At 45.0% G+C, this 23,887-nt stretch overlaps 1 protein-coding gene across 4 annotated transcripts in view; it reads left to right on the forward strand.

Moving 5' to 3' along the window:
• The first annotated feature begins 1,442 nt into the window (after window positions 1–1,442).
• Window positions 1,443–23,887, forward strand: part of igf2bp2a (insulin-like growth factor 2 mRNA binding protein 2a) — a 146,624-nt gene continuing 124,179 nt past the window's right edge. For all 4 annotated transcript variants that reach the window (XM_048599299.1, XM_048599298.1, XM_048599300.1 and 1 more), the window contains exons 1-2: window positions 1,443–1,626; window positions 4,083–4,143. In XM_048599299.1, the coding sequence (XP_048455256.1) occupies window positions 1,455–1,626; window positions 4,083–4,143 (233 nt within the window). In that variant the 5' untranslated portion in view covers window positions 1,443–1,454. The remainder of the gene's footprint in view (window positions 1,627–4,082; window positions 4,144–23,887) is intronic.

Raw genomic sequence — 23,887 nt, forward strand, 5'->3', positions numbered from 1 at the left:
CTCCGCTTGGTTTCCCCGATGTAGAGGAAGCCACACCGGGTACAGCGGATGCAGTATACCACATTGGCAGATGTGCAGGTGAACATCTGCTTGATGTGGAAAGTCTTCTTGGGGCCTGGGATGGGGGTGAGGGAGGAGGTATGGGGGCAGGTGTAGCACTTCCTGCGGTTGCAGGGAAAAGTGCCGGGTGTGGTGGAGCTGGAGGGGAGTGTGGAGCGGACAAGGGAGTCACGGAGAGAGTTGTCCCTCCAGAAAGCAGATAAGGGTGGGGAGGGAAAGATGTCTTTGGTGGTGGGGTCGGATTGCAGATGGCGGAAGTGTCGGAGGATGATGCGTTGGATCCGGAGGTTGGTGGGGTGGTACGTGAGGACGAGGGGGATTCTTTTTTGGTTCTTATTGCGTGGACGGGGTGTGAGGGATGAGGTGCGGGAGATGTGGGAGACACGGTTGAGGGCGTTCTCGACCACCGAGGAGGGGAAGTTACGGTCCTTGAAAAATGAGGACAACTGAGATGTACGGGAGTGGAATGCCTCATCCTGGGAGCAGATGCGGCGGAGGCGAAGGAATTGGGAATAGGGGGATAGCATTTTTGCAGGAAGGTGGGTGGGAGGAGGAGTATTCTAGGTAGCTGTGGGAGTCGGTGGGCTTGAAATGAATATCGGTTTCTAGGTGGTTTGTCAGAGATCCCAGGCAAACAGACATACACACACAGAGATCACAGACAGTCACAGACACACACATAGAGATCACAGATAGTCACTGAGAGATCACAGCCAGGCAGAGACACAGAGAGATTACAGGCAGAGAGACAGACACACACACATACACATGAGATCACAGGCAGTCACAAAGACACACGCATAGAGGCCACAGGCAAACATAGACGCACATAGAGATCACAGGCAGACACAGAGACACTCAGACACACGCATAGAGACCACAGGTCGACACAGAGACACATATAGGGAGATCACAGAGACATACACAGACACATAGAGACCACATGCAAACACAGAGACACACACAATCACACAGAGACCCACTCTCTCTGTGTGTGTGTATGTGTGATTTCCATCCTCCTGGTATCTTTGCAAAGCACCACGTGGGCTCCAATTTTTTTTCTCTGATATTTTTAAGTCTGATTTATTTAGAGGCGGTGCTTAAAGCAAAGGAGCGTCGTAAGCGACACTTTGAGTCGGGACTCGCTAGCTTTTGTCTCTCGGTGCGGGAGCAGTTGAGTTGTTTGCAGGCAGACTTGGTGTGTGTTTCTGTGAAATAGGCAGAGACAGGGGAGAGGGGAGGGCGGGGGGAGTGTGGAGCACTAATCTCTCTCTCAGCACGCATCTCTGGTTGTTGTATTTTCGGCTCTGTGTGGGAGGGAGGGGGAGAGGGAGAGGCAAGGGCGGGTGGGAGGGGGGGGGGGGGAGGTGGGGGGGGGTTGGTTTAGAGAGATCATGAACAAGTTGTACATTGGCAATCTGAGTTCCAGTGTCACCGCCGCCGACCTCCAGCAACTCTGCGAGCAGAGGGAGCTCTGCATCGGGCAAGTCCTCCTCAAATCCGGCTATGGCTTCGTGGATTGCCCCGACGAGAACGCGGCGATCAGAGTCATCGAGACCTTGTCCGGTGAGTGCTGTGGGATCTTCCCGTGCAACTGAAGGGAGAGCAGATAGACAGAGAGAAGGGGAGGGCTGGATCGTTGCCTCTGGAGTTCTCCCGACCTCCCCCTAAAAGTGGGCTAAGGTGTGCAGAAGCAGCCACCGATGGATATCCAGCAGGTCAGCTGCCCAACGTTTGCCTTCCTGTTATTTCTTTTTCTGGCTGCCTGGATCCTTGGGACACAGGATTGAAGTTTCCCTGCTCCTTTCTCTCTTCCCCAACCAACCCCCTCCCCCCGGCGTCTTTATGCTCAACACTTTCGGACCCTCAAAGGTGGAAGAGAACTCAACATGCAACTTCCACAGACATCAAAAAAATAAAGGCAGCTGCTCCGATTCAGAGGGAGACCCCTCGTTGGGGAGTGAGGGAAGAGAATGTTTTGGAGTAAAAGTTGGTGTGAGGGGACGGGGGCATTTGAGGTGATTTACCCTTCATTCCCCACTTCTGCACATATCACAACAGACAAAGAGAGAGAGAGGATGAGGAGTTAAGTTTCCCTGTTGGGGTACAGTGAGGAAAAGGGGATGTTGTAGAGTGAAGGTTGGTGTGAGGGGAGGGGGATATTTGAGGTGATCTATTATGCACCCCTCTCCCTGCTAAATGTAAAAACACAGAGAGAGAGAGAGATGAGACATGAGTTAGTTTACTTGTTGATTGAGTGAGGGGAGGGGTATTTGAGGAAGTCTGTCACTTCTATCCACAGAGGGACAGTCATCCTTTCTGTCCCTGTCTCTCTGCTTCTGGTCTCTCACTGTTTAGGTATTTGAGCAAGTAAGGGAGTGGTATTTGAGATGGTCTATTGCCCCTTCCTTGTTTTTCTCTCTTCCTCCCCCTCTCTCTGATTTCTCTCTCTTCCTCCATCTGTCTCTCTGTGTTTGTGAGGGAAGGGAGAAGGGGTGAGAGTGAGGAGGGGTGGGGGTTTTGGGGTCTGAGGAGGGGTATATGATTTAGTTTTTTCTAACTCCTGCACCCAACATATGCACATAACAGGGACAGCCCAGCACAGCCCCCTTCTCTCTCTGTCTTTCTCCCTGTCTGTCTGAGTGTTTGTGAAGGTGTGTGTGTGTGGCGGAGGGCCTGAGGAGGAGGGGGGAGAGGATCTGAGGAGGGGTATTTGAAGTGATTTATTGCCCCCTGTAAGCACATACACAGGAAGAGCCCATCCCAACCCCCTGTCCCTCTCTCACCCTCCCTGTGTTTGTTAGGGTGTGTTTGGAGGGACTGGTGTCTGAGAGGGGGTATTTGAGTTGGATTATTAGCCCCCATGCTCTCTCTCTCTCACACAGACAGAGGGAGAGCCCAGCCCAACCCCCCGTCCCTTTCTTTCTCTCGCTCTCTCGCTCTCGCTCTCTCTGGGTGTCCGCGGGGTATTTTTCCTAGATTTTTTCCTCTGATTTTATTGATGGGAGCCGGGCGGGGCTGAGCCCCAGGGGACACCCGGGTCCCCCTCCCCGGGGGGGCAGCCCGCTTTTTACGAGGTGTCCCGGCCGGGGGTGCCCGGGGTCCGGAGTGAGAACAGAGGGAAGGAGGAGAGGGGGAGCAGAGAGAGAGAATGTGTGTGTGTGTGTGTGAGAGAGAGAGAGAGACTGTGAGGAGGGGGGAGCTGGAAAGGAAGAGTGGAGGGAACCCTCATCCTGAATACCCCTCACCCCAGGTGAGGGGGGGGGGTTGAGAGACCCCATCCCCTTTACCCCAGGGGGAAAAGAAGGACGGGGGGGCTCTCTCTCTCTCTATGACACACTCTGGTATATTGAGACTCCCATCCCTCTCTTCCCCAACCCCTCCTTCACCACCCCACCCCAAACCACCACTTCCACAATAAAACAACCTTTTTATTTTAATAATATTTCAATTCAGAAAAGCGGGCTGCTCTCAAGAGCATGGCGCCCCCGTCCTTCATTTTGTTAATCAAGAGTAGTCAGATCTCTCTCTTTTCATTTTCTCTCTTCTCTCCTCCATTCCCCTCCCCCCTTCTCTCTTTCTTTCTTCTGTTTGGCATATGGGTTTCTTCTTCCTCTTGTGTCTTTTTGTTCTCCCCCCCATTTGCACCCTCTCCCTTTTTCAACAGGCCAGTTGCAGTTCCACAAATGCCTCCCTCCTTGGACTGCTTTCACTTTCAAGCCCCTTCAGATGGAGGGGGAATTTTAAAAAAAAATCTGGATGGATAAAGGGAGGGATGTTTTACTTTGATTGTTTTAATGTTTACCCCCAACCCCTACCATATTTAGTTCAGGAGCAGAAGGTGCCTGCCTGGTTTGAGGGGGGAGGGGAGCAGTAACTTGTTACAGTGGGATTGGCAACATTCGGCTGTTACATTGAGGCTCCCCACATGTGGAACTCACTGCCTCACCATCTAACTTACCCCTTCTTTCAAATAAAATTCAATTTATACTAATTTTTATTTCTTTCATTTTCAACTTTAGGCAAAGTGGAACTTCATGGCAAGGTGATCGAAGTTGACTACTCTGTCCCTAAAAAGCAGAGGTTAGCCATTATATTGAATCACTTCTTTCTAAATGTTTGTTGACTCTGCTTCTGTCTTGTTGAGTGTGTTTGCCATCTCCTTCTCTCGTCCCATGTGAGGACGGCATAACTGTGCAGATATCCCTTAAGACGTTGGATTGTTTTGACTATTTATTGCCTGCCTAAGTTCCCAATAGGTTTGAAATAAACCTGTGTCTAGTTTGCAATAAGTGGCACCATATATGTTGGTGGTAATATTGCAATAGTGAAATATTAATTTGCAATAAATGGGGCCATGTATATTCTGACTACTAATATTACAATAGTGAAACCTTTTATCACTTGTTTTAAAATCCATTTGAATTAAAATTTCAAAATTAAATCATATTTTGGCATCTGAAAAGAAAATAAGCACCCTTTTTGTAAAAATTGACAATCAGTTAGGCTTTCATTTTTGGAGTACCCTTTTGTGCAATTTTCTGAAAACCCTCTTCGTTCTAAGAGCAGTAACTTTGAAGCTAACTTCGTGTGTCTTGTTAATTTAAGATTTCTTTTTATCAAAAATGTTCAGTGATTGATGTCAAAAATGTTATAAATTATATATTGCATATTTCTAACTGCACGTTAGAAAGACACTTCCCCTAGTTTCTTTCCTTAATTCCTCAACCTTCAAAAGCAAACCTCATTTATTCTATTTTCCCGTCACTGCAATCTCCATTATTCAACAGCAGATCAAAATAAAAGTGCAAATAATGTGAAGGAAAGATTGAAACTCAATTTAAGTCGGAAAGTTTGTCATTTACTTAATACTTTGTGTAGCATATGGTACTTTAAACTTGCTAAGTTTGGCACAAAAAAGAAAGTTGCTGTAAGTCTGTGATGTAGGTGCACAATCCCTGATTTTTTTTCTTCGTGAAGAATTTGCATACTGCTCCAGAGAATGCATCCATACTTAACTAAATATAACATTAATATAGAAAAGACAGAATGTATCAGAACATACATACCAAAAGAAAACAAGCATGTTAGGTCAAACAACAGGGATAAGGGAAGCTGTGTTGCTTGTCTGTTGGAGGAGGGTGCGTTATTGCATTATTTTGTAAACAATGTCAAACGGAAATGCAGTTATCATAGTTTGAAAAAGATATATTTTTAAAACACAGATGGTTGTTGGTGCAGGCAGCCATGTTTACAGTCTACTCTTGACAAGTTGTTTGTTGCTATTTAGGGGCAGTGTTCTGAGGGTGTCAATTTGTGTGTGTATGTGTGTTTTGTACCATGTGTTGTTATTCTAATTGAAACGTGGCAGATGGATTTTTGAAAAGTTGAACACCGGCTTTTAAAACGAGTGCAGTAGAACACGTCTTGTGTGCATTGTTTGTATGTGTGTATCAGCCTTTGAGGCACATCTGAATAAATTGCCGTTCCTAGGTTGTTGCTAATTGTGGGAGAGGGGTTCGGCTCTCTGTCTGTTACAGCAGTTGAATCCAACTCATTTTCCTAACCTCATTTTTGAATTGTATTTTAATCTGCACATGCACCCTCTCCTGCCTTGTAGTGTATTTCTGAAGAAGAGTGGAAGATGGGGGGGCGAACGTCCTATAGTGTGAATATTTTTCTCTGTTTGCACTAGTTAGGTGTAATTGTGTCCTAGCACATTCAACTTTTTAAAATTAACCCTGTTTGGGGTTGCCAGTCATCCCAAATAGTGGGGACGCAAGAGTGAATTTTACTCCAAAGTACTGCGTGTATCAGGGGTGAAGTGTGAATTGTTGCTGATCCATGCTTGTCTTTTGGACTAGTGGGAGCAGGGGACTGGGGAGCACCAAGTGCTGGCAATTCTAAATAATAAAACACATTTTTTGTGCTGCAGAGCCCTTTCTCGTTTCTATAAAAGCAGCTGCTGAACTTACTCAGCTGCAGACTGTTATGAACTTTAAAGCGTCAGTAACCCCCTCTCCAGGAGGGGAGGTGTGGAACTCCACACTCTGACGATTTTTAAAAAATATGCTTTCCAACAGAGCAGGAGCCGCGACTTGTGGTCATCTGTCACCTGAGAAAGTGAAAACACAGCAGATGTGTTAGACAAAAATGGAGGTAACGCAAAGTGTGGGATGAGCTCCTAGTGTACACATATAGAATATTAGTCATTGTAATGGATGTGTCAATAAAGTGGGCTAACTCCATGCTGAAAGTCTACAAGGGCAATATAAAGTGTCTTTTTGAAAATAAACGCATAGCAATGAAGTTTGAAAGTCCTTAGACTACTGTCCATTTGCTGCAGTTGTTGAAATTTACCTATTTTTTGCAGAGGCAAAATTGTTTAAAAAAAAAAATTTAGCAATGCAGTGAAAATGTCCGAGCTGCTTGTCTTCAGTTATAGAAAAAGGAAGTTTTCTTGCTTTTTGTTTTCAGAAAATATGTGTGGCTGTTCTACTGCAATGTAAAACTAGATCAAGACAGGCACTGGTTTAATGATTGGACCAAGTTTCACGTTCTCGCGCACACTATGAGCTACAATAGATGTGGGGTACTTTATCCCTCCATATACCTGTTTATCTGTTTCATAGTGGAAGGGAGCATTTGCTATTACTAGGGTGCTCCGTTTGAAATCTGATGTCCGTATTCAGTGGTTGCTGCAGAGGCTCGGCTGTTGTTAGAGATTTGTAACATTTGTGCAATAGACTTTCCTTTATTTTGCATGATAGTGACCTGAGAGAAACAGAAAGAGTCGTTCAATGGATTGTGACAGAAAAGGTTCAATGTTGCAATGGAGAACATAAATTTGGGTGCAAACCCTTCCTGTTAAAGTTTTGAACATATTCAAAGTTAAAAGATGAAAATAGTCAAAGAATACAGGATAATGCAATAATGGTGATAGACTTCCAGAGGAGAGTGAGTTTGGATATAGTGTGTAGAGTGTAATTGATTTGTTGGTGCAGTTCCCTTTGCAAAATCACAGGGAAAAGAAATGAGTAAAGATATAGTCTCTCTTTTAAGTTATGGATTCGAATGGTTTTGAGATTCTGTGGCTTTCTTTTAACTTAGCAAACCACTTCAAGTCTCCACCATTATGAGCTGTTGTATCACACTGTAAGGTTTCAAGATGCATTGCGTGAGAGAAAATTCAGCAAAAATTTAAATCCCTTTCAAAAAATTATTACCTTCTTTTAAACCCTAATGGAAGCTGATGAGAACAGACTGTGTTCCAGTGAGGTATGCTTAGGGTATTGGTTTAAAAAAAAAGACCTTTCTTGATCTGAGTTTCAGTTTCTAAGAGAGTCTAGGGAGTCATTTTCCTCTGGCTGTGATGATACATTAAGATGGTCATACTGCAGCCCTGAGATGCCTTTATCTTGCTGCACTTTGTTAAGATGTCAAATCGAAAGGGTACAAACATGTCACAAGTTGTCCAGTTACCGAGAAAAGGTTATAGAGTCATCAAAACTATATCTGTTCCATGATACTGCAGATTTTGCATTATTCTATTTTCTTTTGTTCTCCTTTCCAAACTGTAGTGAACGACCAGTCGAGATGCAGTTGATTAGTGGAGAATAAATGGCAGATTTGTTTGCATTTTCTGTTTTCTTGATTTCATTTATCCCAATGTCTCAGTTTCCTTCTTATGTTCAATGCCCAACATTGACAAGCAGCAAATGTTTAGAAATGGTCGATGTGGAAAATTTTCCAGGGCTGTGGGGTAAAGCAGGAGAGTGGGATTAGTCAGGATAGATTTCTCAATGAGCCAGTGGTGATAAAGTGGGCTGAATGGCCTCCCTCTGAGCTGTACAATTATGGGTGCACAGCCCAGTCCATGACTCATCCTGGTTGTCCCAACAAGGAAGGTGCATGTTTACAAATCAGATACTATATCTGTTCTTTTTCAATCAAACAATGTCAACTGGTTTTGAGTTTCGAGTGTAGCCTTTTTGAGGGAAAGAAAATAGCACCTCTATTTTTTAAAACAATTAATTCTTGGTGCCCTACTTTGGAGCAAGGAAAACACCTGATTGTACAAGTACAAACTTTGTCCCTTCAAACTTGGAGCTGTATTTGGTGAAGCTGTTTAAATTTCTACCAATACTGTTTCCAAACATTACATGCTGCGGATCTGTTGGAGTAGTTAAGAGGATGGCACAATGAGAGTGTAGGGAGCTTGGCATGTCCTCAGCCATGATTTTGTTTGTGTGATTGTGGGCTGGTATAAGTAAGATAAAGACCTCTGGGATCTGTGTACAAATTCACCATGTTAGTAATCTGTTCGTTAGTACAGTGCTGATGTTATTTTGGAACAGTCTAAACTGTAATGCTCAGAATTGTTGTGGCTAACAGTCGGGAAGCAAATCTATTGGGAATGAATGTTGAACTGCCTTGTTTGCCATCAGTTTACCTTTGATTTAATTCTATTGCCTGTCCTCTCCAAATCCCTAGCTCCTGTAGATCTGCAACTGATTGAGCCAGTGAGGACCAATGCTAATGGTTCAACCTTACCTGCAATTTTCAGCAAACACTTCATTCTATTCCCCCTCTGCCCACTTTGATAAAATTTAGTTTATTATTCATACCTTACCCCTCCCTTAAAATAAACCACCGTAAAGTTGGGGTTGTCAGTTTGATGTTGAATTGCAACAAAAAAAATCCTTCACAGAAAGGAGAAAAAAAATGTTGATATTGAGCCAGTCTTCTGTAGGGATAGCTTGTCGCTCTTAATATTGAATATATTAAACTTTTTGCCAGATAATTAAGCAGCTATCGGTCAGGGACTTCATCAGGCACGAGAGAAAATTATTTCCTAGATCATAAACATTTAGTTACTGCTTTCCTTTTAAGTTTGTGAATTATTTGCTGTTGGCTGTGAACTGCACAAAGTAAACAATCAGATTTATGCAAGGGGGATGATGACTTTGACTCATATTTTCTGCTGTCTAGACAGTACTGTCACTTGTGTTGAGTAAGTAAATTTGTAGCACATGTCTCTCCTAAACGCTGGAGAAAGTTTGCAAGGTTGCACTGAGCCAGGACCAGCCCTTCAGTCACAGATGTCCTCCTTAGTGGTACACTTTGTGACAATGCTATTGCAGACGTGATTAACAGGAAATAAACTCTACCCCCACAAACATCTGGGGACTTAACCTGAAGGGAAGAATGCTCTGGAAGCCTGCAGAATAAGGAGAGGGCAGGATAAGTGGTTTCTGGTGGGAACCATGCACCTCAGTTCTGTCGAACGCAAGTAACACATCAATTTCTCCTTTTGCACCTGCTGTACACTTACAGAAAAAAGATCAATTTTTCATTCGATTCCCAGCATTTGCTTTTTGGTGAAAAAAAAATTGTATCTACCATAATTTTTCCCCCTTTTCACTCCTTACTGCTAATTTTGTGACTGGTGCATGTGTCAAGATAAAAGTTTGTCTTGGGGCTGTGTCCATTCACAACTTTCTTCAATCATTTGCAAGGCAAGTTTCTTTTAATGTATTTATTCTTTACACAAAACTCAGCCAATGTACGACATTAAATCAGGTCAAAATTCGTTAATATGCATGGAACAAATATAAAAATATCTACATGTACAAATATAAACAGCAAATGCATGTAAATTCAAATAAAGTATGAGTTAGAGTGCCTTTGTCATTGCCTCACCTGTACAGACTCGAGTGTGTTCAGGAGGCAGTTGTGTGGTATGGCACGGAAAGTGGCAAATCTTGTTGGCTTTCACCTAGAAGCTGAGATTATTTGTAAATGTGGGCATTAACGGTCCCTGCTTTGGCATCACTAGTTCAGCTGGTGAAAGTCGTTACATTTTATGGATTGATTCGTTGCAAAATTTCAGCGAGTGGTTTCCATTATTGACAGTTTTTTGTCTTTTTTTGTTTAAGAAAGGATTTCTTTTGTGGTCTAAAATTATTGATTGTTTCCTTGTTCATAAAAACAAGTTTGGAAAATGTTTGAGCGAGCACTGAATTAATTGAGGCGAAGTGTTTATTTCATGTGTTGAATTTAAAATACCGTTGTTTATGTCTGATGTACTTTCACTAGTTCTTCAAGTAAAATGGAGGTAATAGCTTTTAAAAGTATTTTCCCCCAAGTATTTTGCTTTGCCCCCAAGTATTGATGCTGACTGGAAACTGAGAAACAATTGGAGTTTCGTTAACAAGAGAAAGTTAAATGTGTCAGAAGAAATTCTGCAGCAAATTGTAATTCTCAAAATGACTCACTGTAGAATGGATAGTTTAATTACTGGTTGCTTTGAGATTGTGTTCTGACAGTTACATGTATTTGGATACAGAAGGTGAAAAAATACTTGCTAATTTGAAAGATTTTTGAATATTTTTAAAATTAAGAGGGATATCCTCAAATGGAAACAGTCTTCCTCATTTCGTTGTTATCCATCACTTAATTTAGTTTTCGGTGAAACAGAACTTTTACTTCCCTGTATACCTGTATAGTTTCAAAAAATTTCAAGTGAAAAGAGAGGCTTGATTTTATTTATTTGTCACAACGCTGCCCACGTATAGAGAAACAAAATCTTCTGATTCAAAGTTCAGTGAATTTTACCCCCGTTATTTAGCAGTCTGTTTTTGGTGATGATACTTCAGGTTTGTGATGAAATCTCTTGTTTAAACAGACTTTTCGAGCAGCAGACCATGAACTTTCACCAAAGTACATCCCCTTTTGAGAAGGTGTGTACAATGGGTCTGCACAAATTGTAGAATGCAACAATCAGATAGTCATAAATGTGATGTTATGCTCACTGAAGGCTTCGTTATATTTTCTTTGGTGAATTGTAATAAAACGCATGAGTTGTTGAATTGCCAAATTTTACACAATGAAATCAAACTGAGAGCCGATACAGAAACAATTGCTGCACCTTACCTTCAGCACCTCACAGCTGGGCTGCTGAGGAAAGGTAATATCTGTGTGTTGTTCAAGTTATTTTGTAAAACAAGTCAGTGGAAAAGGCTAGCTCAGTCAGGTGTAGTATCTGAAAAAGGAACAAGTTTTTGTTTAGTTTTGTTTCACTCATGGGACATGGACATTGCTGGCTGGCCAATATTTATTTCCCATCCCTAGTTGCACCTGAGGAGGTGGTGGTGAGCTGCCTTCTTGAACCATTGTTGACCCACAGTGCCTTTAGGGAGGGAATTCCAGGATTTTGACTCGGTGACAGTGAAGGAATGGCAACATATTTCCGTGTCAGGATGGTGAGTGACTGGAGGGGAATCTACAAGGGATGGTGTTCCCATTTATCTGCTGCCCTTGTCCTTCTAGATGGAAGTGATCTTGGATTTGGAAGTTGCAGTCTAAGGGTCTCTGGTGAATTTCTGCAGTGCAGATAAGAGGTTTTTAGAATTTAACTTCTCCAAAAGTGCCTTGTTGGGTGGGGGTGGGGTGCAGTAGGGGAGTAGGGGATAACCTGACTCTTCTAGTCCTGTACAACAGGTACTTCCTGGAACAGAACAGTAAATCTTGTCGGACAGAACGCCAGTGTTAGGAAGAGCAGCAGACAGTATTGTCACATGGCAAATAGGGGACTGACGGGGTTTGTTGGGGGAGAGAGAATTTCACAAGATGTAACGACTGCTGGATGAGGTCCATGAAATGGCAGTAATGCAGAAGGAGTAAAATTGGAATGTTTACAGCTGAACTGAAGGAAAGCAGATTGTATAACATCAAACTATCCACATTGAAAGAGGATTTCAACCTGTACGCAAGAGGGGCCAGTGCAGACTGAGAAACAGTTATCACAGTGTAACATGAGTGTTTCAAGGGACATTCAATGTCTGACAACACTGGGGTACAGTACCTGGTGGGAGTAGGTCTGTCTCTCTATAATACTGGTGTGATTTACTGGTGGGGAGTGAGATGTCACTCTGTAATAGGGGGATACAGGACTAATGGGGACAGATCTGTCAGTCTGTAACACTGGGGTACAGCATTGGTGGTGACTGCTTTGTAACTGCATAACACTGGGGTACAGTACTGGTGAGGACAGGTCTGTCCCTGTTTAACAGTGAGGTAGAATACAGGTGTGGACAGGTCTGTCACTGTAAAACTCCGGGGTAGAGTGCTGGTGGGGACTGGTCTGTAACTGAATAACACTGGAGTAGAGTATGGGTGGGGTCAGGTCTGTCTGCATGCATAACCTTGGGATATACTACTAGTGTGGATAGGACTGTCATGTAACATTGGGATACAGCACTGGAGAAGAGAGGTCTCACTATATAACAGTGGTGAATGTTACTGGTGGGGATAGACCTGACATGATTGGGTGCAGTGCTGGTGACCTGGTTGGGTAGAGTGCTGGTGGGGACAGATAAATCACAGTATATCACCGTACAGTACACCAGCAGTACAGTACTGCTGGGGATTCATCTGTCACTCTACAACAGAGTGCTGTTGGGGATAGGTATAATACCAAAATACTGCACTGGTGGAGACAGACTGGTACAGTCTTTGTATAGCAATGGGGTATAGTATTGATAGAGACAGGTCTGTCACATTATAACACTGGGTTACAGTATGGGTGGAGACAGGTCAGTCACTGTATCACAGTGGGACACAACACTGATGGCAATAAGTCGAGCTCTGGTTAATACTGGTGTGAATTACTGATGGGGACGTGTTTTTTACTGTATAACACTAGGATACGGTGCTGTTCAGGACAGGTGTGACAGTGTATAACTCTGGGGTACTGTACTTGTGACAACAAGTCTGTCCTTGTATGACAAAAGTGCAGTTTACTAGTGGGGAACCAGCTGTCACTGTATGATCTTGGGGTACAACTCTTGTGAGTACACACCTATAACAGTGGCTTACAGTGCCGGTAGTGGCAGTTTTGACACTGAATAACAGTTGGGTACAGTACTAGTGAGGACAGTCTATCATTGCATAACACTGGAGTGCAGTACTGGTGGGGCAAATAAATCTTGGTATAACACGATGGTATATTACTGCTGGGGATACATCTGTCACCGTACAGCAGAGTGCCGTTGGTGACAGGTCTGTCTCTGTATAAATGCTGAGGTACATACTATGGGGACAAGTCTGTCTCTGTAAAATACTAGTGTGATTTACTGGTGGGGAGAGAGATGCCACTGCATAATAAGGGATTACAGAACTTGTGGGGACAGATCTGTCAGTCTGTAACACTGGGGTACAGCAGTGGTGGTGACTGCTTTGTCACTGAATAACACTATAGTACAGTACTAGTCTGTCCCTGTTTAACACTGAGGTAGAATACAGCTCTGTCCACTGTAAAATCACAGGTAGAGTGCTGGTGGAGACAGGTCTGTAACTTAACACTGGAGTAGAGTCTGTGTGGGGTCTGGTCTGTCTCTGTATAGCACTGGGATACAGTACTGGTGCGGACAGGTCGGTTACTGTATAACACTGGAAAACAGTATTGGTGCAGTCAGCTCTGTTACTGTATAACACTGGGATAGAGTATAGATGGGTCTGGTCTGTCGCTGTATAACAATGGGATACAATACTAGTATGAATAGGTCTTTCACTATAACATGAGGACACAGTACTGGAGAAGAGAGGTCTATCATTATATAATGATGGTGGAGACAGATCGTAGATCATAGAATCCCTACAGTGTGGAAACAGGCCCTTCTGCCCAACAAGTCCACACCGACCCTTGGAGCATCCCACCCAGACCCATCTCCCCTAAGCTACACATCCCTGAACACTGCAGGCAATTTAGCATGGCCAATCCACCTAGCCTGCACATCTTTGGACTGTGAGAGGAAACCGGAGCAAACCCACGCAGACATGGGGAGAATGTACAAACTCTACACAGACAGTCGCCCGAGGCTGGAATCGAACCCGGGTCCCTGGCGCTGTGAGGCAGCAGTGCTAACCACTGTGCCACCCCTGGGTCTGGAGTCACACGTAGGCCAGACCTGGTAAGGATGGTAGTTCTCTTCCCTAAGGGACATGAGTGAACCAGATGGGTTTTTCCTGACAATCAAGAATGGACTCATGGTCATCATTAGGTTCTTAATTCCAGATATTCCAGAATTCGAACTTCACCATCTGCCGTAGTGGGATTCAAGCTGAGGTCCCCAGACTGTTATCTGGGCTTCTGCATTAATAGTCTAGCGATAATACCACTAGGCAATTGCCTCCCCTGACATGGTATAACATTTGGATGCAATACTGGTGGGGACACAATACAAAACTGGGATACAGTACTACTGGGGATTCATCTGTCACTCTACAACAGAGTGCTGCTGGGGACAGATGTGTCTCTGTATAATACCGAGGTACTGTACTAGTGGAAACAGGTCTGTCTTTGTATTGCAATGGGATATAGTATTGGTAGAGACAGGTCTGTCACATTATAACACTGGGCTACAGTATTGGTGGAGATAGGTCAGTTACTGTATCACCGTGGCGTACAGTACTGTTGGAGACAAGTCAGGCTCTGATTAATGCTGGTGTGAATTAGTGATGGGGACATGTTTGTCACTGTATAACACTGGGATACAGTGCTGTTCAGGACAGGTGTGACAGTGTATAACTCTGGGGTAATGTACTGGTGACAACAAGTCTGTCCCTGTATAACAAAGGTGCAGTTTAATAGTGGGGATCCAGCTGTCACTGTATAATCTTGGGGTACAACACTTGTGAGCACAGATCTATAACAGTGCCTTACAGTGCTGGTGGTGGCAGTTTTGACACTGTATAACATTGGGGTACAGTACTGGTGGGGACTGGCCTGTTACTGTATAAGTTTGTGGTGCAATACTGGTGGGGACACATCTGACTTTGTACAACGTTGATGACAGGTCTGTCGCTGTATAATGCTGAGGTACTGTATTGGTGGAGACAGGTCTGTTTTTATATAGCACTGGGGTATTGTACTGGTCAAGACAGGTCTATCGCTGTATCGCACTGGGTTACAGTACTGGTGGGGACAGGTCTGTCAGTGTATAATGCTAGGGTGAAGTACTGGTGGGAGCAGGTCGGTACACCAGTAAGGTAGAATGCTGGTGGGGACAGATCTGCAAATGTACGGCATTGGGGTACTGTAGTGGTTGGGACAGGACTGTCAGTGTACAACACTGAGGTCCAGTACAGATGGGGACAGGTATGTCATTGTATAACATGGTGTTACAATACTGGTTGGGACAGATTTGTCACTGTATAACAGGGTGTTACAGTACTGGGGGGGACAAGTGGGGACAGTTTTGTCACATGTAACTTGTCGTCTGGTATTAGTGAAGGTGGATCTGTCTCTGTGTAACACTGGCTTAGAGGTGTCTGTTATTGTATAACATTGGATACACTACTGGTGGTGTTACATCTATCATTGTATAATACTGGGTTAGAATATCGATCGTAGCTGTTCTGTTACTGTATTGTGCTGTTGGATCAGGTCTGTCACTATAACACTAGGATGCAGTACTAGTGAGGACAGTTCTATCACAGTACAGTACTGCGGTAAAAGTACTGGTAATGTCAGGTCTGTCACTGTATAACACGGGTACAGTACTGGTGAGGACAGGTCTGTCACTGTATAATTCTGTGGTACTGTACTGGTGGCAACAGGTCTGTCCCTGTATAAAAAAGGTGTGGTTTACAGGTGGGGCACCAGTTGTCACTGCATAATCTTGGGTTACAACACTGGTGAGAGAGATCTGTAACAGTGCCTTACAGTGCTGCTGATGATGGCAGGTTTGTCACTGTATAACATTGGGGTACAGTACTGGTGAGGATAAGACTGTCATTGTACAACACTAGGATACAGTACTGATGGAGACAGGACTGTATATATAGTAGTGAGGTACTGTGCTGGTGCAGACAGATGCATCTTTGTGTAGCACTGGGATATACTGGTAGAGACTGGTCTGTCTTTCTACAACACTGGGCTACAATACTGGTGGAGACAGTTCTGTTAATTGTATAACACTGCGGTGCAGTAATGGTGGGGAGAGATAGATCATTGTATGATGTCAGGGTATGGTACTGCTGGGGACACATAAGTCACTGTACAACAGAGTACCATTGGGGACAGGTCTGTCTCTGCAAAACATTGAGGTACTGGTGGAGACAGGTGCATTTTTGTGTATCGCTGGGATACTGCATTGATAGAGACAGGTCTGTCACTGTTTAACTCTGGGGTACTTTATTTGTGGTGACAGCTTTGAAGAAGTGTAATACTAGGGTGCAGTACTGCTGGGGACAGATAAATCTCAATATAAAACAAGGATACAGTACTGCTGGGGACACATCTATCACTGTACAACAGAGTGCTGTTGGGGACAGGTCGGTCTCCCTATAATAATGAGATGGTGGGGGTATCTCAGCACTGGGGTATTGTGCTGGTGGGGACAGGTTTGTCACTCCATGACCATGGGGAACAGTCATGATGCACACAGGTCTCATACTGAATAACACTGGGGTGCAGTACTGGTGGAGCCAGGTGTGTCAGTGTATAGCACAGGGACACAGCACTGGTGGGAACAGGTCTGTCTCTGTACACTAGTAGGGTAGAGTTCTGGTGGGGAAAGGTCTGTAAATGTATGACACTGGGGTACTGTAGTATTTGGGAAAGATCTATCGGTGTATAACACTGGGGTACAGCACAGATGGGACAGGTGTATTACTGTATAACACTTTGGTACAGTAATGGTGGGCATAGGTCTACCACATAACCATGGGATATAGTACTGATTGGGATGGATCTGACACTACTTAACACTGGATTGAAATGCTGGTTCGGACATGTCTGTTATTGTATAACATTGGGTGCACTACTGATGGAGTTACATTTGTCTGTGTATAATACAGGAGTAGAGTACGGGTCATGGCTGTTCTGTTACTGTATAGCACTGGGATACTTTGCTGTAGGATCTGGTCTGTCACTGTATAACACTGGGATACAGTACCAGTGGGGACAGGTCTGTCACTGTATAACACTGGATTGCAATAATGGTGAGGACAGATCTGTATTTGTCACTGTAGAACACTGGCTTACAGTACTGTTGGAGACAGGTCTGGCGCTGGATGACCCTGGAGAACAGTATGTCTGTCACTGTATAACACCAGGGTACACTAGCGGTGAGGACAGGTCTGTCACTGCATAACACTGGGGCAGAGTACTGTTTGGGACAGGTCTATTACTGTATCGCAGTGGGGTGTAGTACTGCTGGGGACAGATAAATCTCCGTACAACATCAGGGTACAGTATTGCTTAGAACACAGCTGTCACTGTACAACAGAGTACCACTCTGTCTCTGTATAATTCTGACATCGTGTACTGGCGGAGGCATGTCTGTCTTTGTATAGCACTGGAATATTGTACTGGTAGAAACAGGTCTTTTACTGTATAGCACTGAGCTGAAGTATTGGCGGGAACAGGTCTGTCTCTGGTTAACATTAGAGTATAGTACTGGTGGGGACAGGTTTGTAATGACAGTACAGAGCACAGATTAGTCACTTTATAACACTGGAGTACAGTACTGTTGTGGACAGATCTGTTACTGAATATCATTGGGGTACAGTATTGGTGAAGACAGGTCTGTCACTGTATGATACAGGGTTATGGTACAGATGGTGACAGGTTTGTCACTGTATAACACTGGTGTGCAGTACTGCTGGTCACCGGTCTGTCACTGTATAACGCTTGATGAAAGTACTGGTGAGCACAGGTCAGTATCTGTATTACAGTGGTATACAGTAATGGTGGGTACAGGTCTGTCGCTGTATAACACTGGGATACAATCGTGTTGTAGACAGGTCTTTCACTATATCACTGGCGTACAGTAATGGTGTAGACAAGTTTGTCACTGTATAACACTAAGGTACAGTACCGGTACAGACAAGTACGTGACTGTTTAAAAACCGGAAGAACTGCAGATGCTATAAATCAGGAACAAAAACAGAAGTTGCTGAAAAAGCTCAGCAGTTCTGGCAGCCACTGTGAAGAAAAATCAGAGTTAACGCTTCAGGTCCGGTGACCCTTCCTCAGAACTGATGGTAGCTGGGAAAATGTTGGTTTATATGCAGAAAATAGGGAGTGGGATGGGGTGCAGAGTAAATGATAGGATAGAGCCTGAAGAGAGAGAAGAGCGCGGAGACCCTTTTGCCTACCCTTTCCCTGAAACCCAGCATTTCCCATGTCTAATCCACCTAAGTTACACACCCTTAGACACTATCGGCAATTTAGCATGAACAATCCACCTATCCTGCACATCTTTGTAGGAAACTGGGGCACCTGGAGGAAACCCACGCGGACACTGTGAGAATGTGCAGACTCCACACAGACAGTTCCCTGAGGGTGGAATTGAACCCTGGTCCCTGGTACTGTGAGGCAGCAGTGCTAACCACTGAGCCACTGTGCCACCCCATGGGCAGCAAATGCAGTAGACTAGATTGTGGGAAGTGTAGGTGAAGTGTTGCTTCACCTGGAAGGTATGCTTGGACCCTTGGATATTGGGGAGGGAGGTGGTAAATGGGCAGGTGTTGCACCTTTGCCAGTTGCAGGGGAAGGTGCCATGGGGCTGTGGGGTCTTGTTGAGGGTGAAGGAAGAACGGACCAGGGTGTCCCAGTAGGAACGGTCCCTGTGGAAGGCGGACAAGGGAGAGGAGAGGAATATGTGTCTGATGGTGGCATCTCGCTGAAGGTGGTGGAAATGGTGTCTGATGATCTTCTGGATGTGGATGCTGGTGGGATGGTACCCTATTGCTGTTGTGTGAGGGAAGAGAGAGGGTGAGGGAGGAAGTGCGGGAGATGGGTCAGACCCGGTTGAGAGCCCCATCGACAACGGCGCCAGGGAATCCTCGGTTGAGGAAGAAGGTGGACATTCGGAGGCTCCCTTGTCAAAGTTGGCCTCATCTGAACATATGTGATGGAGACGGAGGAACTGAGAGAATTGGATGGAGTCTTTACAGGAAGCAAGGTGCGAGGATGTGTAGTCCAGGTAGCTGTGGGAGTCGGTGGATTTATAGTGGATATTAGTGTCCAGTCTATCCCCAAAAATGGAAACAGAGATGTCGTGGAAGGGAAGGGAGGAGTCCGAGATAAACCTTGGTGAAAGTGAAGGCAGGGTGGAAATTGGAAGCGAAATCGATGAAGTTTTCCAATTCCAGACAAGAGAGGAAAGCAGCACCGATGATGTCATCGATATATCAGAGAAAGAGTTGTGGGTGTTTGACATTGGTGCGCAGTACTGCTGGTGACAGGTCTGAGACTGTACAACACTGTGATACGGTCCTGGTGGGGACAGGTCTGTCACTGTATTACACTGGGGTGCAGCACTGATGGTGACTGGATTGTCACTGTACAACACTGGGGTGCAGTACTGTTGGGGACAGGTCTGAAAGTTATGACACTGCAGAACAGTACTGGTGAGGACAGCTCTGTGACTGTGTCACTGGCATACAGTAATGGTGTAGACAGGTTTGTCTCTGTACAACATGTACCGTTGGGGACAGGTCTGTCACTGGATGACCCTGGGGTACAGCCCTTGTGGGAAGAGGTCTGTCACTGTATAAAACTGGGTTACAGTACTGCTGGGGACCCGTCTGAGATTGTATAACGCTGGGGTGCAGTACTCGTGTGGACAGGTCTGTCACTGGAAAATACTGTATCCCTGTGCTCGTTGGCAGAGGCGATACTGAAAAGCCTTGCTTGCTTTTCGTTCATCACCTTATTACTCGTTGAAGCTTAAATCTTGAATGAGCTTGATGGCTTTGCTGAAAGTGTCCTTTTTTTGTCTGAGAATCCCATGCTGCCTGTTGAGCGTGTGTTTTCCATGTTGGTTGGTGGATTTGCTGGTCCACACGGTTTGTTTTTACATCTCACATGCATCTCATCACTGTACGTGAAGTGACATGAACTGCAGCCAGTGGTGAGCTCCAGTGCACGTTCTCTCTGACTGTGACTGTCCCAGTCAGCTAATGTCCCTGTCTTGCCGACCCACAGTGCAATGTCAACTGGTCTCTGCCAAGTGTCCTTCTCTAATTGGCTCCATGTCTTGAGCTGTGTGAGGTGCATGTTGTTCTCTAACCTCGATGCCTGGTTTCCACCCCCTTGGAGATCATCTCCTCTCCTCACCAATTGGGGGGCTGTGCCTTCAGTCGCTTGGGTCCCAAAAGCTGATGTCGTCTCCCTGAAGCCGTCCAACCTTGTCCCCCCTCCTTGGAGACACACTTTGCTCAAGGGTTCAGTCGTGTTGTCAGCTATTTTTGTGATGTTTTGAGTTGTGTGGACTGCGTTTGTTGGTTCAGCAGATTTCAGATTGCATTGTGCGTGTCCAGCACTGGGGCCTGGCAGCTGCTACTCACACATTGTTCAGATGTGATCTAACCTCCCTGGTCTTTTCTTCCCTGCATAGAATTGCATGCCACCTGAAGGCTGGGCACTTGCTTCATGTCTGCTGCTGCTTCTTCCTCTTGAGATTCCATGTCACACCGTGGAAAAGGATGACTTGTGCCAGAGTGCGGCAGTAGGGGTTGGATTGATTGTTAGTTGGCCCCTGGGTTTTCTGCTACTTTTCTTGAGACCATCGCACTGTTTGGCCACGAGTTGGTTTCTCGCGATGTGCTGTCGCTTTTGAGGACGTGGTGTATATCTGAGGGAGAGAGGCCGGGAGGGTTGCTTGCGCCACACAGTCAGGTGAAAATCGAGAAACTCTTGAAAGGGCTTGAACACTTGAGGGAGTGTAGGAACACTTGAGTCTATTTAGTAAGACACCCTCCTCCCCAAATCCATCACTGAGCCTTCCCCTTTTGTTGAGTCAGATCACAGATGATTCGTACCCTCATTCCCTCTATTTTCGGAGTTTAAAACCTTTGTTTATAACAAGAAAAATGTACAGATACAATCTATTTAAAACAAAAATCTCAACAAGCCCTCTTTGGAGGGTTGGTGTGAACTGGATGGGGTGAATGGCATGCTTCCACACTGTAGGGATTTTACAATGCTGGAAGGGGCTCAGTGCTGAAGAACGCACTGGGACAGGCTCCTGCTGATAAGGGTGCACATAAAAAAAGGGAACAGAATTTGTTGGGACACCAGTCAAGCTCGCCAGTATAATTAAAAGCCCAGTGTTTGCAGGGCGCCGCAGAAGTTTGTGTAACAAAGTGATCTGCTTCGGAACTGTGGATTAAAATAGACAGAATCCTATACTGCTTTAAAACAGACCAGCACTCAAAAGACCTCCATGGCAAGAGCGAAGACCGAAGATTTTAATTTCCTCCCTCCCACCTCCCCAACCCCACCCAATGTCCCATAATCTTAGGGACCCAGAGCACGAGGCAGATTGAAATATTTGGACACTCAGCTAAATTTTTATCTACCTTTGACTCCATGTCCGTGGATACTGAAACAGTCTTTATCTGGGAAGCCACAGTTGTCCTTGTATTCCATCAAGGTGCATTGTTCTGGTTTGGGGACTGGGTGAGGTGGGGGAAACATTCAGATTCACGATACGTTTGATGTGTACAAGAGTTTCTGTATAATAGTTCGGTAGCACAATGGGATATTGTGAAAGGCGCTATATAAATATAAAGTCTTATTTGCCTCTCTTCGGAACAGATAGGTTTGAGGTTTTAACGTTGCCTCGCCAATAATCCTGGAGGCTGTCGTTTCCCTGTTATTTGCCCCATGCACATTCTTTAGCCTTTTAAACAATGACATGTCATACTCATGGCAATGCGCAAATATTATCAAGTGTGCTCTGGTCTTTAATCGGACTGTTCTGAAACAAAATTGGAAACCGAGGCACGATGGCAAATGGACGGCAAGATGATCCAAACCTTGGTGCAGGAGGCAGCAATGACTTGAAGCAGCAGTTCGTCAATCTGATAACGGACCAGCCTTTGAAACCCCAAGGAATACACGCTGAAAGGATCATCATTTATTTCAAGGTCCCCACGGATATTTTCATGATTCTGGCCTGCTCTGCTCTTTTAGTCTGAGAAGAATCAGTTATTTTGAGCACAGTTCATGACATAAAATCAGGCTTAGTCACTCTTGATTAAATGGATGACTGCAAACTGCATTATTATTTTTAAAACATTTAATATTGACACACAAAGCTTGCACCATCCAAAAAGGCAGTGAAAATACTGAGCAGTAGGAGGAGGAGGGCAGTAAATGCTGGCTGGCCAGCCAGCAACGCCCACGTCCCACAAGTGCATAAAAAAAAGAAACGTTTTTGGGTGCAATGTGTGGAAGTTGGGAAATGGAACTGGAAGCTGGAGGTGAGACAGTGCCTCGCAAATTGCCTTAGAGAGGTTTTTGATGATGCAGGTTAGATTCACCAATTTCCATCAAGCTTGACAGCGCCAGGACAGAGCAGCTTGCTTTGACTGATCCTGTCTACAACCTTCAACATCCACTCCCATCACCACCGATGCTCAGTAGCAACAGTGTGTACTATCTACAAGATGCACTGCAGAAATTCAGCGGAGATCCTCAGACAACACCTTCCAAACCCATGACCACTTCCATCCTGAAGGACAATGGCTGCAGATACATGGGAATACCATCCGCCTTCAAGTTTCCCTCTAAGCCACTCACCATCCTGACTTGGAATTATATCACTGTTTCCTTCACTGTCGCTGGGCCAAAATCCTGGAATTCCACCCCCACCCCCGCCTCCCCAAGCTAAGGAAATCATGGGTCAACCTACAGCAGGTGGACTGCAGCGGTCTAGGAAAGCAGCTCACTGCTACCTTCTCAAGGGTAACTAGGGACGGGCAGTAAACACTGGCCAGTTAGCGATGCCTACGGATGTGTTTTTTAAAAAGGCTACTTTCAGGGCTGAGATTAGCCAACCAGCACACTCTCACTCTCATTGAATGATGGCGAGTCCAAGCAGTGTTCTCCTGTTCCTGAGTTCCTCATTTAAGGGGTGAGATGCAGTGCTGTGAGGGTGGAAGTTGTGACGGCTAATCAGTGGCAGTCTGACTGGACGCCAGACCACTTATCTCAGGAAGAAGAATTTTCTGATTTTTGTCTGAGGTCATCTCAGCATGCTGGCTGGACCCTGTGGTGAATCTCTGCTGTCACACAGGTTCTCTCGTAGTCTTGAGCACTTGGTTTGAAAAGCTCGTGCTCGTTCTAAATAACACACTCTCCCTCCTCTCCCTCTCTCTCTCTCTCTCTCTTCCCCCCCCCCCCACCCTCCCTTTGTGACAATTCCTTGCGATCCCAAGTACTTTTTAAATTCCTTGGAGCTGAGTGATTGCATTCGCTCTGAGTATTCAGTTGACTTACGTTCCCACCTCTCTCCTCAATGTTAGAGGTTACCATTGACCAGAAACTGGACTCGACTCACGATATAAACAGTGGCTACAAGAGCAGGTCAGAGGCTAGGAATACTGCAGTGAGTAACTCACCTCCTGACTTCCCAAAGCCTGTCCACCATCTCCAAGGCACATGTCAGGAGTGTGATGGAATATTCCCCAATTGCCTGGATGGATGCAGCTCCAACAACACTCCAGAAGCTCAGTGCTATCCAGGACAAATCAGCCCACTTAATTGGCATCAAATCTACCATCTTCAACATTCACTCCCTCCATGACCAATGCACACAAGCGTTAGGCACTAACATTTAAATTGCACATTAAGTCAAACAGTGAACAGAGTAAACATCCAATCATATTGAAATATTCTCACAGAGAGCTGACTAGTCGCAACAATGTGAATTCCTTCACTTTTAATCTGAAATTTTGCATATCACAATAAATTATGCAGGGATAACAAGGTGTAGAGCTGGATGAACACAGCAGGCCAAGCAGCATC

The sequence above is a fragment of the Rhincodon typus genome, chromosome 7, assembly GCF_021869965.1.
Source record: "Rhincodon typus isolate 14 chromosome 7, sRhiTyp1.1, whole genome shotgun sequence".
NCBI lineage: Eukaryota > Metazoa > Chordata > Chondrichthyes > Orectolobiformes > Rhincodontidae > Rhincodon > Rhincodon typus.